Source organism: Teleopsis dalmanni, chromosome 2 (genome assembly GCF_002237135.1).
Source record: "Teleopsis dalmanni isolate 2A chromosome 2, ASM223713v2, whole genome shotgun sequence".
NCBI classification, from domain to species: Eukaryota; Metazoa; Arthropoda; class Insecta; order Diptera; family Diopsidae; genus Teleopsis; species Teleopsis dalmanni.
Genome location: NC_051847.1, coordinates 112275653 through 112293830, shown reverse-complemented (window position 1 = coordinate 112293830; position 18178 = coordinate 112275653). Strand labels below are relative to the sequence as shown.

General features: G+C 30.5%; 1 protein-coding gene across 3 annotated transcripts; it reads left to right on the top strand.

Moving 5' to 3' along the window:
* Window positions 1-2285: 2285 nt before the first annotated feature.
* On the top strand, window positions 2286-12061 carry LOC119677605 (ataxin-2 homolog). Of its 3 annotated transcripts, XR_005252278.1 has the most exons (8): window positions 2286-2907; window positions 3730-4088; window positions 4147-5104; window positions 5175-5334; window positions 5392-6568; window positions 6652-6797; window positions 8671-9077; window positions 11972-12061. XR_005252278.1 is itself a non-coding variant. In XM_038089022.1 (7 exons), the coding sequence occupies exons 1-7, from the start codon at window positions 2864-2866 to the stop codon at window positions 8965-8967; spliced, it is 3135 nt and encodes a 1044-aa protein (XP_037944950.1). In that variant the 5' UTR covers window positions 2286-2863; the 3' UTR covers window positions 8968-9241. The 3 variants fall into 3 exon arrangements, 2 of the variants coding, with proteins under 2 accessions (XP_037944950.1, XP_037944949.1); XM_038089022.1 differs by lacking the exon at window positions 11972-12061 and having other exon boundaries at window positions 3730-4082; window positions 8671-9241; XM_038089021.1 differs by lacking the exon at window positions 11972-12061 and having other exon boundaries at window positions 8671-9240.
* Window positions 12062-18178: the final 6117 nt, after the last annotated feature.

Below are 18178 nucleotides of genomic sequence, written 5' to 3'. Positions count from 1 at the left end.
TGTTCAGGAATCGCTTCTGTTCTCTTTCACGTTGTATAGTCATTTGGCGTGTTTGTTGGTGAATATTTGCTCATTTTGGCAGCATTATTTTTTATTGCAAAATTATTCTTCTTTTGAGAACACAACATGGTGAAGAAAAAAATTTTAATTCACATAAAATTCTCTCAAAAAACATTAAAAGATTACTCCCAAACACTGAACAATATTGAATAAACAAATCAATTGAATTTATTTAATTAATTAATTATTAATAAAAACGGAAATTTAAATAACATTTACACAAACAAACAAAAAGACATAATTTCAAACGAAACTAACATGATCACGAAACAGGTATCAAACAACATGATTTCGGAGAACATGATTTCAAAGAAGCACCCAAATGAGCTCAAGTTATATTTTTTATTTTAGAAGAACCAATTTAATAACTCCGACTGCAGCTACAACAATCACACAACGAACAAAAAAAACGATTTCCCTCAAGATAAGATATCAAATCAAACCATTCTCAATAATAATACCACCTCTGTTGGCAACAACTGGAATATAGTTTCTAATCGCAAACATGGTTAGACGCCAGAATTTATGAACTCTGTTGCTGCTACAGTTACAAAAATTAATTTTACATCCAATTACACCCATTACTCCAACACAACAAATAATAAACAGATAGGCATTGATCGCTACTTTTCGATATTAAATAAACGTAAATCTTCTTTCGCAAATACAAGTATCTGCTAAAGATCACTACAAGTAACTAGATATGAAACAGTTCTATTCGTATCAGCTGAAAAGCAGCAAAGATCTGTCAGTTGTCATCAACTATTGAGCTATTGAGCCAGGTCTAGATATAGGGGAAATTCAATCAGCTTTAGAGGAAAAAAGTTTCGTGCTCAAAAGTATTTATCATATACATAGAGAAAGTATCCCACAACCCCTATATAAAGTTGAGTTGAATTATGATGAAAGCAATATATTCTTCACAATATCTACTTCACATAGAAATTAGCGTTGAGCAGCCGCACAGGCGAAGTGAATGAGTACAATTCTTAAATTGTAACGAGTATGGTCAGACTAAGACCTATTGCAATCTCAACAGTGCATGTGTTATTTGTGTAGAATTACACCCTACTGAAAGTTGTCCAAAAAGCAAACAAGATGTTAAAGTCAAGATTTGCTCGAACTGCACACGAAATCATACAGTCAACTATTTATCTAGGCATCTTTGTTTGATTGAAATAAATTAAATGCGTTCAAGTAACTTTTACTCTAAAGAGTGAAACATGCCCTGCATTTAAAATCAATCATTTGGACATAGCTCAATCATTCTGTAAAGTATCTGGGAATTTATCTAGATAGAAGGCTCACGTGGACATTCATATTGAAGCCAAAATTGCCAATTTAATCTTAAATATAAGAAATTGTACTGACTTTAAATATAGAAAAAATCTAGAGAGTACAAAATAAAATTTTCCGACAGCTACGTGGTATGTGAAAAACAAAAACTTACTCAAAGACCTAAATCTACCAACTGTTAAAAAAGTTATTTGGATTCGCATCTAACTCCTCATGTTCGACACTTATCTTCTGCAACTGCACTTAATAGTTTTAACAGAAAATCATTGATACATATTAATAGCCTAGCTCAATAGCATACATATTAGTTTTTTAAAATTTGCAAAATTATTGCCAATTTCTAGAAAGACTCAATAAAAAAACCAATGAAAGAAAAGAAGAAAAACAAATGAATAAAATTCCCATTTTACTATTCAATAGTTTATTAAAAAGAGGTTTTTTCGAACAGTAGTGAAATACAACAACAAAAATTTATTTTTTATATTATTTTAATTAATTGAATTTTTGGCTGACCATACAGCTGTTTCGAGTATTGCCAAATACCCATCATCAGTGGTCTTGGAAATAATTCTTGTATTTGATTATTCGTAAATAATTATTTTTTGAGACTGCAAGTACCAGGAATTGAACTAGTTTATTAAAAAAAGAAAATTCAGTGAAAATCACTATCTATATATAGATGTCTTGTACACCAATATTTTTTATTTTTTTTTATTTATTCTTAAACAATCATCATGATTGTTTGTAGGGTGAATCTAAACAATCGCCTTTGCAACGAATGTGTTTTTTCGACAATTGTACTAATTTGATTTGAGTCAAACATGAGTGAAGAAAATATGGAGAAAATTGAATTGCAAAATGCTTATATTTCATACAAAAAACCTCAAACTGCAACACTGAAGTAAAAATGAAAAACTATAGCAACTCTGGTCGCCATTTTGATGTGAGAAAGTTACCGTGTAATGAAAACAGCAGCGGAAAAGATTTATTAAATAATTTGTAATAAAAATATTGTCTTCATTATTGCAATTAAATACAATATAGTATATATATATTTTGGTATACCGAAAAAAGAAAAGTAGTGAAAATTTGGTTGATAAAATATTTATACTCAAGTGACAAAAACAAGAACGTGAAAATTTCGCGTAAGAATTAAAAGTAAACTAAAGTGAGATAAATTACTGAAATAATACGGAAGCTATCTGAACAAAAAAAACCAACTTAAGCAATAAAGCAGTTAACACAGAAAACTCTTACAGTTCAAAAAATTATGACAAAACTATTTGTTGCCTTAATTAATTATTAAAACAATAATACGTAATAATTAAAAAATAAAATATTGCGGCTTGCAGAAACGCATATAAACCATCACTTAAAAATCGTATGCAAATTATAGACAAAGAAAAATTCATACAATAATTTGCTTGTTTGTGTATGTGTATTGAAAGCAATTATAAGGTGTTGAAAGTAAAAAGTGAAAAAATTACAACAGTTTGGCCACAACACCATGAACAACAATAAGCGTAAAAATCGGCCAAGCGTCGTTACCAGGTAAGGGATCCGCAAAATTAGTCTTAAGTTGAGTTATGTTTGCCTTGCGACAACTTGAACAATTTGTATCATCATGATGGACTTTGCCACGTATTTGATTTGAGAACAAATAAATGAATTAGGGTTATTGATTTAAAATGTTGTCTATGTTAGCATCGTCGTTTTCTACATTTATCATATTTTTAAATATTATATAACAAATCTTAAAAAGCATGTGCTTTATTATTTACAAATAAAAATTTTTTTTATATTTTACCTTTTAACAATAATGTTATTGGTATATATGTAGATATATATAGTTTTTGTTATGTATGTATTTTATATACATATGTCAAGTATGTCTCCCGTATGACAGAAATTAAATCAAGACATCCTTTCTGATTAAAAAGTTTCCAAAACTATAAGCTCGAAAATGATGTTATTTTTCCAACAAATTCCATTGAATGGGGTTTTATTGCTTATTATATATCTACCGTCTAAACACTGGTATGGTATCAAAGGAATTGGATATGATTATTAAATAACGTCGACGCTCTATATCTTATATTAGGTTCGTCCAACGAGCTACTCGTAGTAACTTTAAATGACACTGTGTATATACAAGTGCGTTCCACTAGCAAATTTTACTCGTGTTTTACTACGAGTATCTCGTGGAGCAGATTTATTATGTATATATCATTAATATGTCATGAAAAAGCATTAGTAAAAGTATAGGAGTATATAATTTGCTATTGTGGAAATTTTACAGTAATTTGACTGACATTAAAAACAATCTGCTGTAATTAATAACATAAATAACACATGCATAAATACTCATTTTAGATATCAGACAGATAATAGACAACCTAAACCGAATCCATCTCCTCAGGGCGTATATAGTAACGCATTTTTCATGCATGCTGCTACAGCGCTTGTAGGAAATGTTGTACAGCTTCGACTACGTTCCGGAAACATATACGAGGGAGTTTTTCGTACATTTTCTTCTAGTTTCGATGTAGCGTTAGAGTTGCCTACTTGCATCAAATCTTTAAAAAACGGGCCTGATGAAGGAAAAAATGTTCCAAACTTTATGATATTTCCGTATGACACAGTAGTTAGCATCACTGCTAAAGATTTTGATTCGAATTATGCAACTGTGGGTGCATTTCAAACAGATGCTGCCATTTCAGAGAAGTGTAATGGTAATATATTATTTTAACGTCGTCTCATCTAGAATGAAAATGTTTTACTTTAATGCAGGTACTCGTTTTGAAGAGAAAGAACTAGAACCATGGGATGGTTCTGGTGCTAACGGTGATATTGACATTGAGCTAGACGATGCGGCCAATGGTTGGGACCCTAATGAAATGTTTCGCAAGAATGAAAATCAATTTGGTGTGCAATCGACTTTTGACGATTCGTTGACTTCGTATACAGTGCAATTGGATAAAAAAGATTCAGAAGAATATAAAGAGGCAGAAGCAAGAGCAGAGAAACTTGCAGCTGAGATTGAAAGTAATCCATCTTGTCGAGAGCGGTTGGATTTAGAAAATGGTGATGAAGAAGCACTATTTGCGGCTGTAGAGCGTCCTATTTTAGAATCAGAGCGTGATCGTGAACGTGAAAGAGAACGTGATGCAGAAAGAGATCGGACAGCAAGAGTAGATCGTGCTAGAGAACTGCAAAAGGAACGAGACCGTGAACTGGAAAGAGATAAACGTTATTTTGAACAAACGCCGACTGAACGATACATTAGTAAACAGACTCGTAATAATACGGGTCCGCCACCACCAGTTGTAATGACAAGTAATGCATCCTTAGCGTCATCCTCACGAGGACACGAACGTGATTTGATATCTGATAGAACAGAGCGCTCAACAAACTCGATTTCTGCTGGCAATGTGCCTCATTCCGCTCAGTCATCAATTAACATGAATGTAAAAAGTAGTTTACCTCAGTCACCAATCGGTGTAATACAAGAAAATTCAAATAAATATGGAGGTAGTGGAAGTTCTTTAATAAAGCGTAAACCAGTTTCTCAAAATAATAAAGTTGTTCGTAACACTCCTCCGCCAAATAATTCGATTGGGGGAAACAATAGTAATGGTAACAATAATTTATCACAGAATAATAACGGAAGCTGTAGTAAAGGCAGTAATTATCAATCTTTGTCTATGCAAAATCAGTCTTATCAAAATTATCCACCAATACTTCACGGGTAATTATTTTCATTTCATATATATTTGCAGTTTTATTTTGGTATATTTATATACATTTGTTTTCGTTAGTCAATCACAATATAGAAATCAAAATCATATGGGCATGCCTCCAAAAATTAATGGTGAGAGTAATATTAGCACTGGAAAACCACTGCCTCAACGTAGCATACGTCAATACCAAAATACACAGTCTAATACTTCAAACAATTATGGAGAATCACAAAATCAAGTAAGATAATATTTTATTTTCGAATTCATTATTAAAAACCTAAAATTATAATATTAGATCCAAGCAAATAAGCAGCTGCACTCCACACATGTTACATATCATGTGTCGCAAACGAGTGGTAACATAAATAATAGTGTTTCGCCTCCACTTCAAACAAGCGGCAGTAGTGTATCTCATGCCCATAATCAAAATAATGTTGTGCCCTGTCCACCAAACCAAGGACTTCAAACACAACGGCAAATACGCAATCGAGAAACTCAATTGCAAGATCTTCGACAATTTGGACAAGATTTTCAACTAGCTGGTAATAATTCTTCACCACCACAACAGACTCAACAACCGCTTCAACAGCAGCATTTGTCGATAAACAAAAGTGTGGCTGGTCATCAGCCACAACCATCCGCTTCTCCTCCACAACAATCTCCTCATGTGTCTCATATACAACATGTACCACAACATCATTCAACACAACATCATGTAACAGTTGCACAACATGTCCATGCAGCTCCGCAAACACATTACATATCATCACCAATTGTGCAACAACAGCAACAACATGAGGCACCAACTCATGTTCAGCAACAACAACAGCAAAAACACAACGATAACGTTATTCATTCGTCTAAAGGTCCACAACATATTTCTAATAGTGTCTCTCAACAACAATCGACACAGCAACAAGGTCAGATAGTGCAAGAATTACCACAACAACCTCAAGGATTGTATCATAGTGTGCCGCCTTCAACACAACAAAAACAGCAAATATCACCTGTAGTGATGACTTCTATAGAAAATTCACAGCATACAACTAATGCAATGCAACCACAACAAACACAGCAACAGCAAGGGCAACAACAACAACAACAACAAACGCAACAGATAAGCAAAGCTGATCCATTAGTTTCTTCAAACATTACTCAAACAACTAGTACTAATACAGGAAATACATCATTACCTGTATCTGAGAAGTCACCACCACCCACAAATATTTCAGTTAGTACAACTGTTGTTAAGAAACATGTGTTAAATCCTTCTGCAAAACCATTTACACCACGAAGTCCGAGTACTCCAAATCCATCACGCCCACATACACCGCAAACGCCTATTCCTATGACTGGTATATATACAACTGGTGCACACGTAGCTGCTACGAATCCTATTTACGTAATGCCTCAACAGCCAACAACATTCCCACCGCACCCGCAACAGCCACGAATGCGTCGTAGCAATTTTGGTAAATCACATGGTTTTTTATACAAATATTCTAAACAACGTAATGTGTTATATAAATATTTATGGGTATATTTTATATTTCAGCACCAATGGCATCTTCACATATGCACGTTTCAGCAACCGCTGCTACAGGGCAACCATTATTGGCTACAACACAAATACCACAGTTCATTCATTATCAACAAACTCCACATGCGCCACCTTTCCAATCTCAAACGTTCGGACCTATGGTGAGTTTCATTCAGATGTTTAGGACGAATATCCAATTTACAGAAAAAATTGACATAAGATTCCATTTCATAATAAAAATGTTTCACGGAATTTTGACATTGTAGGTATTTTTTTTTATATGAAGATTTATGTCAATTTTTCGTGCGAAATAGACGATAGTACTCGGCTTAACAAAAAACTGAACTCGATTAAAGCAGGGTTCGTATTTGCTCACTCATGAGAAGCTCAGGCTCATGAGCAAGAGCCAATTCTAGTGTGAGCCCAAAATTGGCTCATATTGAAGAGCTGCTCACCAGCGTGAGCCTTCAAGTTGCTCATATTGAAGAGCTGCTCATGAGGTCTCACGCGCTCAACTGTTTAATAAAAAGCTATTTATTAGTTTATTTGCTTTATTTATTTTTATAAACATTATATGTGAAAATATATAATTTGAAATTAACTTAGCTTATTATTATTTATATTAACACAATATAATGAAACAATAATTTGAATTTGAAAAACAAATTTATAAAATATTATTTTCCACAAATAAACAATACAAATATATTTGTTTATTTTGAGAACTTTGATTATTTCCATATTATAGTTTGTTCAAGGTTATTAATATTTTAAATCTTTTTTAATAACATTTGTTTAAAAAAAAAATAATTATAAAATCTTAAATTGGGCGCATGAGATCTCATGAGCCGCAGCTCATACTCTTGCTCACGAGCGTGAGCCCATTTATAACCTAATGGCGGCTTTTGTCGTGAGCGTGAGCCATCGTATTAAAAAAGAGTTTTTATCCGGCTCATGAACCGTGAGCAGAATGAGCCAAAATGAGCCGCTCATGGGTACGCAAATACGAACTCTGGATTAAAGTACTTCATTTTTATTCCTCAATATCATTTGTAACATAATGTTTCAACATAAGTATTTAATATTTAATCCAAACATAATTTTGTGTAAAAAAATACTAATTCATGGGTTAATATATATATAGGGGTGAGAAGGTGAACTGAGAAAAAGAAGTGTTATTTGGGATAAGAATTGGATGAATGTGGGGTTGGTGAGTCTTAGTTAAAACTGATCTGAGTCGAGGCGATGGAACCTGGTTAATTCAAGGGGCCAGAGCTAAAGAAATAGTAGCAACCCTACATATGCGTATTTCTTGAATTACTTTAAATTTTATTTTTCGCTTAAAAACAACTTTTATTTTTTATTGCAATAAAATCTAGACTTAGTTGCAGTTATGATAACTATGTATAGAACTTTTGTCAAATTCTGTTTGATGGAGTTAATGACAAAACGTTAAAATTAATATTATAAATATTGGAAATTGAAATGATGACTCGTCGTTTATGAATATAGTTTTTGCAAAATAGTTTATTAACGTAAAAATAAATTATTATATAAGTTAACTCCCGGCTCTTGGTCGTCGAAATTGACGAGTGGCTACAGGACATAGATCCGGCCGTTATTGGAACCTTTAGAAGTGCTCTTGTCATCAGCAATAGATTTCTTAATTTCTATATATATTCAATGTTCAATGAAGCCTGAAATTATTTACATAAACTAACAGACTTACCAATACTACGTTATCAAATCTCAGAATGGTTACAGGCTCCTCGGGGAGGTATGCAGATCTAAGATCAATTATTGCTTAGTGTGATGAAGTGATAAACAATAATCCAGTCAAGGCGTAAAGAGGGGTTTTGAAAATACCTCGAGTTAAGAAAGAGTAAAAGTGCTCAAGTGCACTTCATAAAGTGCTCAAATAGCTTCAAAATAATAATATAACTTTGTTTATTGTTTTAGTGGCACATTTTATTATATAATATCAGATCCTATTTACAAACTCATCTTGTATTAATAAATTAATATTTGTTTTAGGTGCGTATGTTTCCTGAACAACCGCCACAGCCACTACAGTTCATTACGCAAACGCCTCCATCGACTACTCCATCACCGGGGCAACCGCATCAATCGTTCCATCCGCCACCTCAACCATCCCCTGCTGGCGGGGGACCGCAACCAGCATATGCACAGACACAGCCAGCATACCAGATTGTGTGTCCTGTTATACATCCTCAAACTCAACTCGTTCAGAGTCCATATTATCAAACGCCACAACATCCGCCACAAAGTCAACAGTTTCAAATACTAATGCAACAACATCCTGCGCAATAAGCTACAAACAATTTAGCGCTGATTAACAAGAGCAATAATGAATTACAACATAGTACCTAAATTATTTCATCATAAACAAATCATTTAATATTATACTTTCAAATCGCAAGGTAAAATTAAACAAACATTTCAATTCACGTTAAGATTTAAAAGAGACAATATCGATGAACATTTCAATTATTGAAAAAAGAAAAACTTTCCATTTACTTAAATTATGTATTCAATATATTATAACCAATTTGTTTTGAAGTGTACATAAGTTTGCAAAAGCGAAATAGTTAAATAGAAATAATCATTTAATAATTGATTCGATTGATTTGATTAAATATTTAAATATCATTATTAGTATTTTTAAAAACAAACAGAAATTGTAAAATCGAATATATATTTTTGCTAAATCTTAATTTGTGTATTGAAATTGTTAACTGAAGTATTGTTCTTGATGTCGATACATCTATATCCAAGCAAGGATCAACATTTTAAAGAAAAAAAATTTGCTCTCTGTGTTTATTAAATTTTATTATTATTGTTTTAAAGAAATCCAACTAAAATATTTCAATATTGTTTTTTTTTCAAGTGATTTCTGATATTTTTGAAGCCTGCCTTCTATGTTATTCATGATCAAAATTTATTCTGATGTACTTTCTTAAATTCCATAAAAAACGCATAAACATTAAAATTATTTAAAAAGTAAATTTTTAATTATAAAAACAAATAAATACAAAAAACATCAAATCGTTCTTTCTTGAACTTATTAACAATGAAGATCACTTTAATTATTTAGTGTTGCTGAGTTCGTACATAGACATATTTATCTAAATTAGCGTCGCGAATATTAACTAGAAACGTTTCTCGGTTGAGCATTCTTCATCCAAACTCGTCAAAATGGCTGTGATATGATTATTCTTTGAAACAAAAGTCACAAACATTTTAACGACATGGTACAAGAAACTACGCTTAATCGTTATATCTACATACATATTATATAAAATTTTGTGCTAATGAACACACACGGAACTCATCAAAAAGGCTGTGATATGATAGAATTTAAAAGAAAACATTTCACAACATCTTGAAGAGTTTCGTCAGATTCTAATATATTTTATTTGCATCACAACAATTTATCTGAAAGATACCAGAAATAGATTATGTAAAAATAAGATATGGTTGATAACTGTTGACAAAGAAATTGACAATATTAAAAGCTGACTGTGTATCTCTAGCGGAGCTCATACAACATATAAACTGATTTGACAACACTTCTGAAAATACATAATACTACATAATATGTAGGATCATAAATGATTATTTTATAAACAATTTCTACTATAAACACTTGCTGTTAACCAGCACAAAACCAGCGTTGATTACAAAAGTTAAAATGTTAAATTGAAGTCACTTTTATGGAGTCTCGTACTCACATTCTCCAGTCGAACTGAACCTAATTATATGAAAATTTGCCGGTTAGTCTTATTTGTTCGTATCTCTAAAAGTAATATATTAGTAAATATTAATTTTACAAAAGTTAAAATATTAAATTGAAGTCACTTTTATGGAGTCTCGTACTCACATTCTCCAGTCGAACTGAACCTAATTATATGAAAATTTGTCGGTTAGTCTTATTTGTTCGTATCTCTAAAAGTAATATGTTAGTAAATATTAATTTTACAAAACTTCTCTATTATCTATGTGAATAGAAATTTTAAAATCCGATAAGCTTTTGAATGAAATCATTAATAAATTGTTAAAATTGGCAACAAAATCAAAATTGATTTTTATTTAATTAATTACAAAAAAGTAAAAAAATAACCAATTAGAAGTTACATCCAGTATTTTGTCTGTAAATATTATACATTTAATTTTATACTTGTATTTATATTTTATACTTGGTACAATTTACAAGTATAAAATATAATCAACTTTCATTCTGAATACCATTACGGTGTAAGCCCTTTTAAACTGATACTCAACGATAGTCAACTTTTCTTTAGAAGAGGTTTTTTCACTGTATATAATTAGTAAGTTTTTGTTGTTATATGGTTTCAAATAACTTATTTTATAAAAAAAATTAGTATTATTCTTATATATATTGTTTTGATAAAAGCAGTAATTTGTAATTTATTTATTATTCATTAAATGATTTATATGCAAAACTGATGAAATTATATTGTAATAGTCATATTTCAAATAAAAAAATTAATGCTGTATCATCATATAGAATTACTGAAAACATGCATAATACAATAATAATGACGCAGAAGTAATAATCTCCATAATATATCTGTTTTCCATATATTAAGAAATTATATTTATTGCACCACAATGTTTGAATACATTCGTATTATGTAGGAATAGTATATAGAAATTGTTGAGAGTGTATTACGATCACTACAAATTTAATATATTAAATAACAGTTTTAGAAGTGAACTTATTTATTTATGTCAAAATAGAATTTTTAGAATATTATTAGATTTGTTATTATATATTTTAATTTGGATATATTTTAAGCTGAGTATTATTTTGAAATAGTTTAAAATTCAAATATATATTCCTTTCGCGTCTAAATTGAACCACACACCGATATTAACAACTTGTTTGAATTTGAATTTCATGACCAATATACTACACTCAGTAACAGAGGCCGTACATTGGCATACACTCCTCGAGCATTTAGTACAGTTGAGCTTTTTTTTGTACTTCAGATTAATGAGATACAAAAGGATGATTTTTTCTTTATCACAAGATCTGCTGAAATAATAATGGTTCATTTGAATGTATATTAATCGGAACAATGGCATTTGCGATGCTCATCAAAGCTGGCTGTGATACTTTGCGATTTTAAAATATCTATAACAGCCCATTTTGATGACATTGAAAGTGCCTCGATGTTCACTTTTTATTGAACGTCAATTCTTTTTATATATTTACACGTATTTCAACACAATATATGTTAAATTATAATTGTTTATGTATTAATTGAAACTTTTTTGCACATAATTGCAGGGCATCTTATGGAAGAGCGAAAAAAACTACTTTTAATATTCAACGACCACCGCCCTGACCGACCGGCACATAAGATACATTAACATTTTTATACACGTAGTAATAATATAAACAAATTACAAATAAATATTTCAGTAAATTTCTCAAGGGATCTGAGAAATCAATTTTGAACATAATAATTTACTAATATTTTGCAGTATTTTGCAGTTATTTATATAAATTATTAATCACTTATTAAGACATTATATTAAGATTGCATATATTACATTAAAAACGCCTTGAATTCCCGATAGCCGCAGCCCATGAGTTCTTCTGATACCTGAACTTTAAATATTTTCTTTAATTGTGTGTGTACACTAAGTACGTCGGAAGATGTAATATTGTGATATTGTGTGTGTCTGTACTATAAGCAACTAAAACACCCCACTTCCGCACACTATTTCTTATTTTTCCCCCTTTTTGAAAATTATGCATTTTGTGTACCGTGGCAGGGCAGGGTGCTTCTAACCAGTATTAGAGTAATTTTGTGCTCAAGCGCCTTTTCAACTGATTTTTGCCTTGCTAACTTTGTTGAGATTGATTTAAACCTATTAGCTCCACATAACCTTCCTGTATCCTTAATTTTGTATGTATTGATGAAAGTAGAGTTAATATTTTGTTTTCTATATTTTTTTTTAATTATCGTCCACCCTTCTTTTGGGCCACAGCAACTATTATTATTAGTTGTGAATATTAAAAATTAGTTCATTGACACTTTTGCAATTTATTTGATTAAATTTGATTAAATTTGATTAGATTTGATTAAATTTGATTAAATTTGATAAAATGTTTAATGTCAGCTACTGCAACAATTGTGTATATGATGATGTAAAAATTTTCAGTTTCCAGATTTCAGATGGTTTTTTTAAATTTTTATTTGTGTTGAATTGTTGGTTTTAATCTTATATCTTTTGCACAAAATATTCAAGTTTGATAATCCGATCTTCATAAACTATTTCTCGTATTCTTTGTAAATACAAACCATTACCAATAATTTGTTAACCGGTTTTTGTAGTGTAATTTTTACTACTACGTTGTTTGGGCTGGGAGTTTCCCTTAATATATACTTTTTTGTTCATTGTAGTTTCGAATCACAATAAGACATGTTACAATGATAGGTGGTAGTTAATGCAGAATATTTACTTAGCTGTATATTGTAATGCGCATGTCCTTTAAGGAATTTGAATGTATTGTCCTGTAACATAATCGTAAGCAATATACAAATTGTGGTGATTTGTCACTGCTTTTCACCACACTGAAAAACGATAACAACTGTCACTTACACTTACAAGCTTTGTTTAATATCTAACTTGATAGGTGTTATTTATATCTTAATATTTTGAATTTCTTCTGAAGTCTCTAACTGAGTGTAAGTATTGAGCATTTACTAGTTCTGCTTGTACTGAATAAAAACATTAGTGGCGTAAGACTGGGATAATATAATTCCTTAATATACGAATATTTATTTATTAACACTAAAATCCGTAAAACAATGGGTAGAGACGTTACTGATTTATATAAATAGTATGACTGTCGCCATTTAAGTGGTTAAATAGATAAAGTAGAGAAACTTTCAGCAATGAATGAAGCGAATTTAAAAGAAAATGCGATGATTAAACATTTGACTGTTAAACTAAAATGATCCAAGGAAAGGAAAGTGTGAATATTATTGCATTCATTAACAGATCAAAAATCAATCAATGAATCAATGAAGATGGATTGGTAATAAAACAATTAATGACCAGTATCAATTGAATTTAGCCGCAGTTGAATTTAGAGATTAATGGTAAAAGTTAAAATATTCCAACACTTCAAATTAGAAATATTCACACTACGATGAAACAACGGTTACTATGTTAAAACACGTTTCTTCAAGCTGATCAATATCGATATCTGCAGTTATGAGGTAGATGCGTTTCAATTATTATTAGGACACCCTCATGTAAATGTAGCCCGATGTTTGGATGTAATCAGCTTGAGTGAGTTATTTACAGTTCACAAAATGAAACTATGTTCAATTTTGTTTGGTTCTGATGCAAATATCCCTAATAGATTCGTATATCGTATCGATAGACAATTCAATAAGGGAACTACATGATTTCGTTACCAAATATTTTACAGTTTAGAATTCTAGAACAGTAAGTATTATTCAGAAAAGCACCGAACTCGAATGAAGAGGATGTTTCAAATTCAATTAATCTTATGAATATAGTGAAATGTTAGCAGGATAACAATGCGCCAAGGGCAGTGTTGAATTAAAAGTTTTAAAAATGGAATGGAACTCAAAGGCAGACTAATCCTATTTTACTTTTTAGTATCAATTTTTAGAATGCGAGTTGCTTCCTTTGATCATGTTTAGCTGTGTTCAATTTGAAATTTTATCGAAAAAGTTCCTCAAGTCAAAAGCACTATTAGAAAATTTATAAAGAGCGAAAACAGAAGTCGGACATTAGCGTATATCAGGGCTGTGTAAAGCACGACCCTCGGGCTACATGCGTCCCGCGGCTAATGTTTGTGCCGCCCGCGACATATTTTTAATCAACCACAATTACGCAAATTTTCTTTTGGATTACTAGTAAAACCACATTATTTTATTCTTATGGTATATCAAACAAATATGTGTGAATTTAAAGTAATAAAACTAAATTTAACATTATAACTGAATTTTTATTTTTCCAAAAACAACTACGAGTGTATGTATTTGTTTCTACGGCAATTCAGTCTGTACAGTGATTTGTGTTGACCCGCGATCGACAATAAAGTATTTGTGTCTATGTAGTACTTATTGCGGGTAAAACTAGATGTAAACCAATTATATGTTTATATTTATATCAAGATAAGAACTAATGGCATAAGTATTGAGAGTTCGTTTAAAAGATGCTGTCCTATAATCATCCTATAATCAATCCCAAAAAGTGCTGTCGACCGATTCAAAAAAACGTTTTGTTTTTAAAAAAAAAAAATTCCGAAACAGGTATATACGCACAGTTTACAGCGCTAAAACTGCTGCGATTTTTAATACAACAACTGTAGCAGTGAAGAATCGTTTAAGGGTGTCAAATAAAGCATATCGTGAAGACGAAAAACGTTCCAAGTATTCAATTAATGTGTATGCTGATTTCCGAAACAGGTATATAAGCACAGTTTACAGCGCTAAAACTGCTGCGATTTTTAATACAACAACTGTAGCAGTGAAGAATCGTTTAAGGGTGTCAAATAAAGCATATCGTGAAGACGAAAAACGTTCCAAGTATTCAATTAATGTGTATGCTGATTTTATAGTAGTTTTTTAATTATATCTCTTCCAATTTCAATTGAATTGAATTTTAAACACAAACACTGGTTACGGTAACCTATATTGAAAGAATGGTATGGGGTATGGGGTATGGAGTTTGTTATAAATTTTTCAGTGTGTCCAAAATCCAAAAAAAAGGCAATCCAGAAACAATTTTATTTACAAGTAAAGAAGACTAAAGAAAGACAATAATAAATTAGCCAGATAGTGAATTTGCTTTAGCCGACACAGTTTTTCAATCCAAAAGATGGTGAAAAAAGAACAATTCTTATTATTGCAAGAAAAGATTGCATAGTCATCAAAGATTAATTAGCTAGAGAATCTAGAATCGGGGGATCTTGGGACAGATTGATATGTGTGAATTATTTACGTTAAAAGAAAAGTCGCTACAGACCGAAATACTGCTGTCTACTAATTGAAGCTAAAAATTTGGTGAATTTTTGCCCGTTAACCTACCATATATATCTATCGACGGCGTTGACTTCGGGCCGCTTAATCTTAATTACTTCAATTAGAGATTCGAATTGAATAGAAACACCTTTTGTATCTGCCAACGTTTGTGTAAGATGGGCAACGTGTGCGAGGCCAATTCGTATTTTACCAACATGTTGGAAAAGAGGTACAGTTACAGGCACAGACCCTGATAGACAAGTGCGAGCTGGAGCTTTAAAAAAGTGTTAAAACTCTACGTAGATCAGCAACCAAACCAACAATACTAGATGCAGTAAGTGAATCTTAATCTCCTTAGATTCATAGTGTACCATATGTTAATAATTATAAATGCAGCCCGACATCGAGCAGTAGTAAAACTTCAATATGACAGTAGCGGACGTTTAATAGCGTTGGAGCCGGAAAAAACTTGTTTTATATATGTAAGAGTGTTAGTTTTCTTAGCCATTTAGAAGAATAACTTAAATAAATTATGAGTAAAGGTTTTTTTTTTTAGTTTTGTTATACTATCCATCACAGTGTATTTGATAGGGTTTGTTTGCTGTTACAGGTAAACCCACTCAATAAAAATAAAAGAATGGTTGATTGTGCTGTTAATAGATTACCGGAGCATCACTGCATTCCAATCTTTTTCATAAATTGCATCTTATGTATTTATTTATCTACCATGTATCGCTATTTTTAGTTGTTTGCAACAACTATTCCTCATAGGGTTTTACACATTTTGTTGAACTAAATTATATTTTATTGTTGGATATATATTAGTGTATTTTTATAAAAATAATTTTATATAAAAAATAAATATTAAGTAACTATTAATGTGTGGGCATTTTATGATTTTTTTGTGCATGAATGTTTTCTGATCATAATTTGAATAAACTCAATTGATCGATTTTATATTTATAGGTCTTTAAGAAACGAGAGTTCTTTATTTTATATTGTTATTTCTTTTAATAAAAAGGTGTTTCAGATGATACAAAAGTATAATATAAAATGATATAATATAACAATGGTGGAATGGTGGATAGCAGAAAAAAATTTGGCTATATAATAAATATTAGTAATATTAAAAATATTATATTTTTTTTATATAAAAAGCTGAACAACTGATTAGGTCGGTAATATATCTGTTGGATTTTCAAAATAAATAATTAAGAATATGTTACATGAATTGGGTATGAACAATGGAAGAGCTGAAAAGTATAAAAATTTTGTTTAAAATCAGTACTATGACACGTTATGGTTGGCTAATCGTTTTGCCGATTTTTTCGGATTCGATGAGTTTTATTTTCATATATCTTACAACATTTTGAGGACTAATCTTAAGTTTAATCATCTGTATACTAAATTTATTAATATTTTTTTAAATAATAATTAGTATGTTTTTAATAATCATAATATACATATTTGAATTACAAATTCATTGGGTATTTCAATAGGGGTTTATTTCTGCGTATTTAGTTTCTGAAAATTAAAAATATGATTATGGAAAGGATGATATTTAAAGCTGTGCTTACACACTATATGATATATTGCATATATTGTATATATATGTAACATATATATATATTGTCTAAAATACTTACGCAATCGAAATACTTGCAAATTAAAATATTTCTGTGCAATTTATTTTGGTTTCTTTTTAAAAAAATATAATTTTCAAAAATGCATTTATTTATCCTTTAATATTTGCTATCAATTAGTATTTATCAAGCTCTTGTTGCAAATTTCAATATATATATATATATAAATGTTTATTATACATAAAAAAACTTGTGATTTGTCCACAACAGAATACAGTTTAATTTAATAAATATTGCGGAAAGATTATAAATATTTAAAAAAAACCAATGATTTACGAAATGTAAATAAAATTGGTAAAGGGAAATGTTGAATTGAGGATGAAGAACTTGGATTGCTCTTTAGCGTGGAAATGTATATGTATTTGTAATGGGACTCACAATCTCTGACGCCCTTTGAGATACTAATTTTTAACGAAAAATCCGTTGGCAAGTAAAACAACAGCTAATTTTAGATAAGATAGCGACGGCGTAAAATGTTTCTAAGTGTTAATAGATTTTCTTATAGATTATTGAAGAAACGTATGGGAACGTATAAAAACTTAAACATATTTAATACAAACTCGTGTTTCCATCTCATTTTTGATTTCTTTTTGAATTTTTTATAAAAATTTCAATTAAATGTTGCTGCGCTTTTATATAAATTTGGAGGATTTGTCACATTGATACATATATGAATATATATTAATCTTGCAGGAATACAAAATACCTTAATTAAAATAATTTTTTACAATCTACGTAATGTATATTAAAAACTTTATAATAATATAAATAAATAAAAAATTATTCTATAAATTAACAACGAAAAAATGCTAGTTTATGAGAAGAGAAATTTTTCTGCTT

Excerpts from the sequence above, each read along its gene's own strand:
- LOC119677605 (XM_038089021.1), top strand. The coding sequence starts at position 2,864 with ATGAACAACAATAAGCGTAAAAATCGGCCAAGCGTCGTTACCAG. Across the intron at positions 2,908-3,729 it reads CGGCCAAGCGTCGTTACCAG|ATATCAGACAGATAATAGAC; the intron begins GTAAGGGATCCG and ends TACTCATTTTAG. Across the intron at positions 6,569-6,651 it reads AATGCGTCGTAGCAATTTTG|CACCAATGGCATCTTCACAT; the intron begins GTAAATCACATG and ends TTTATATTTCAG.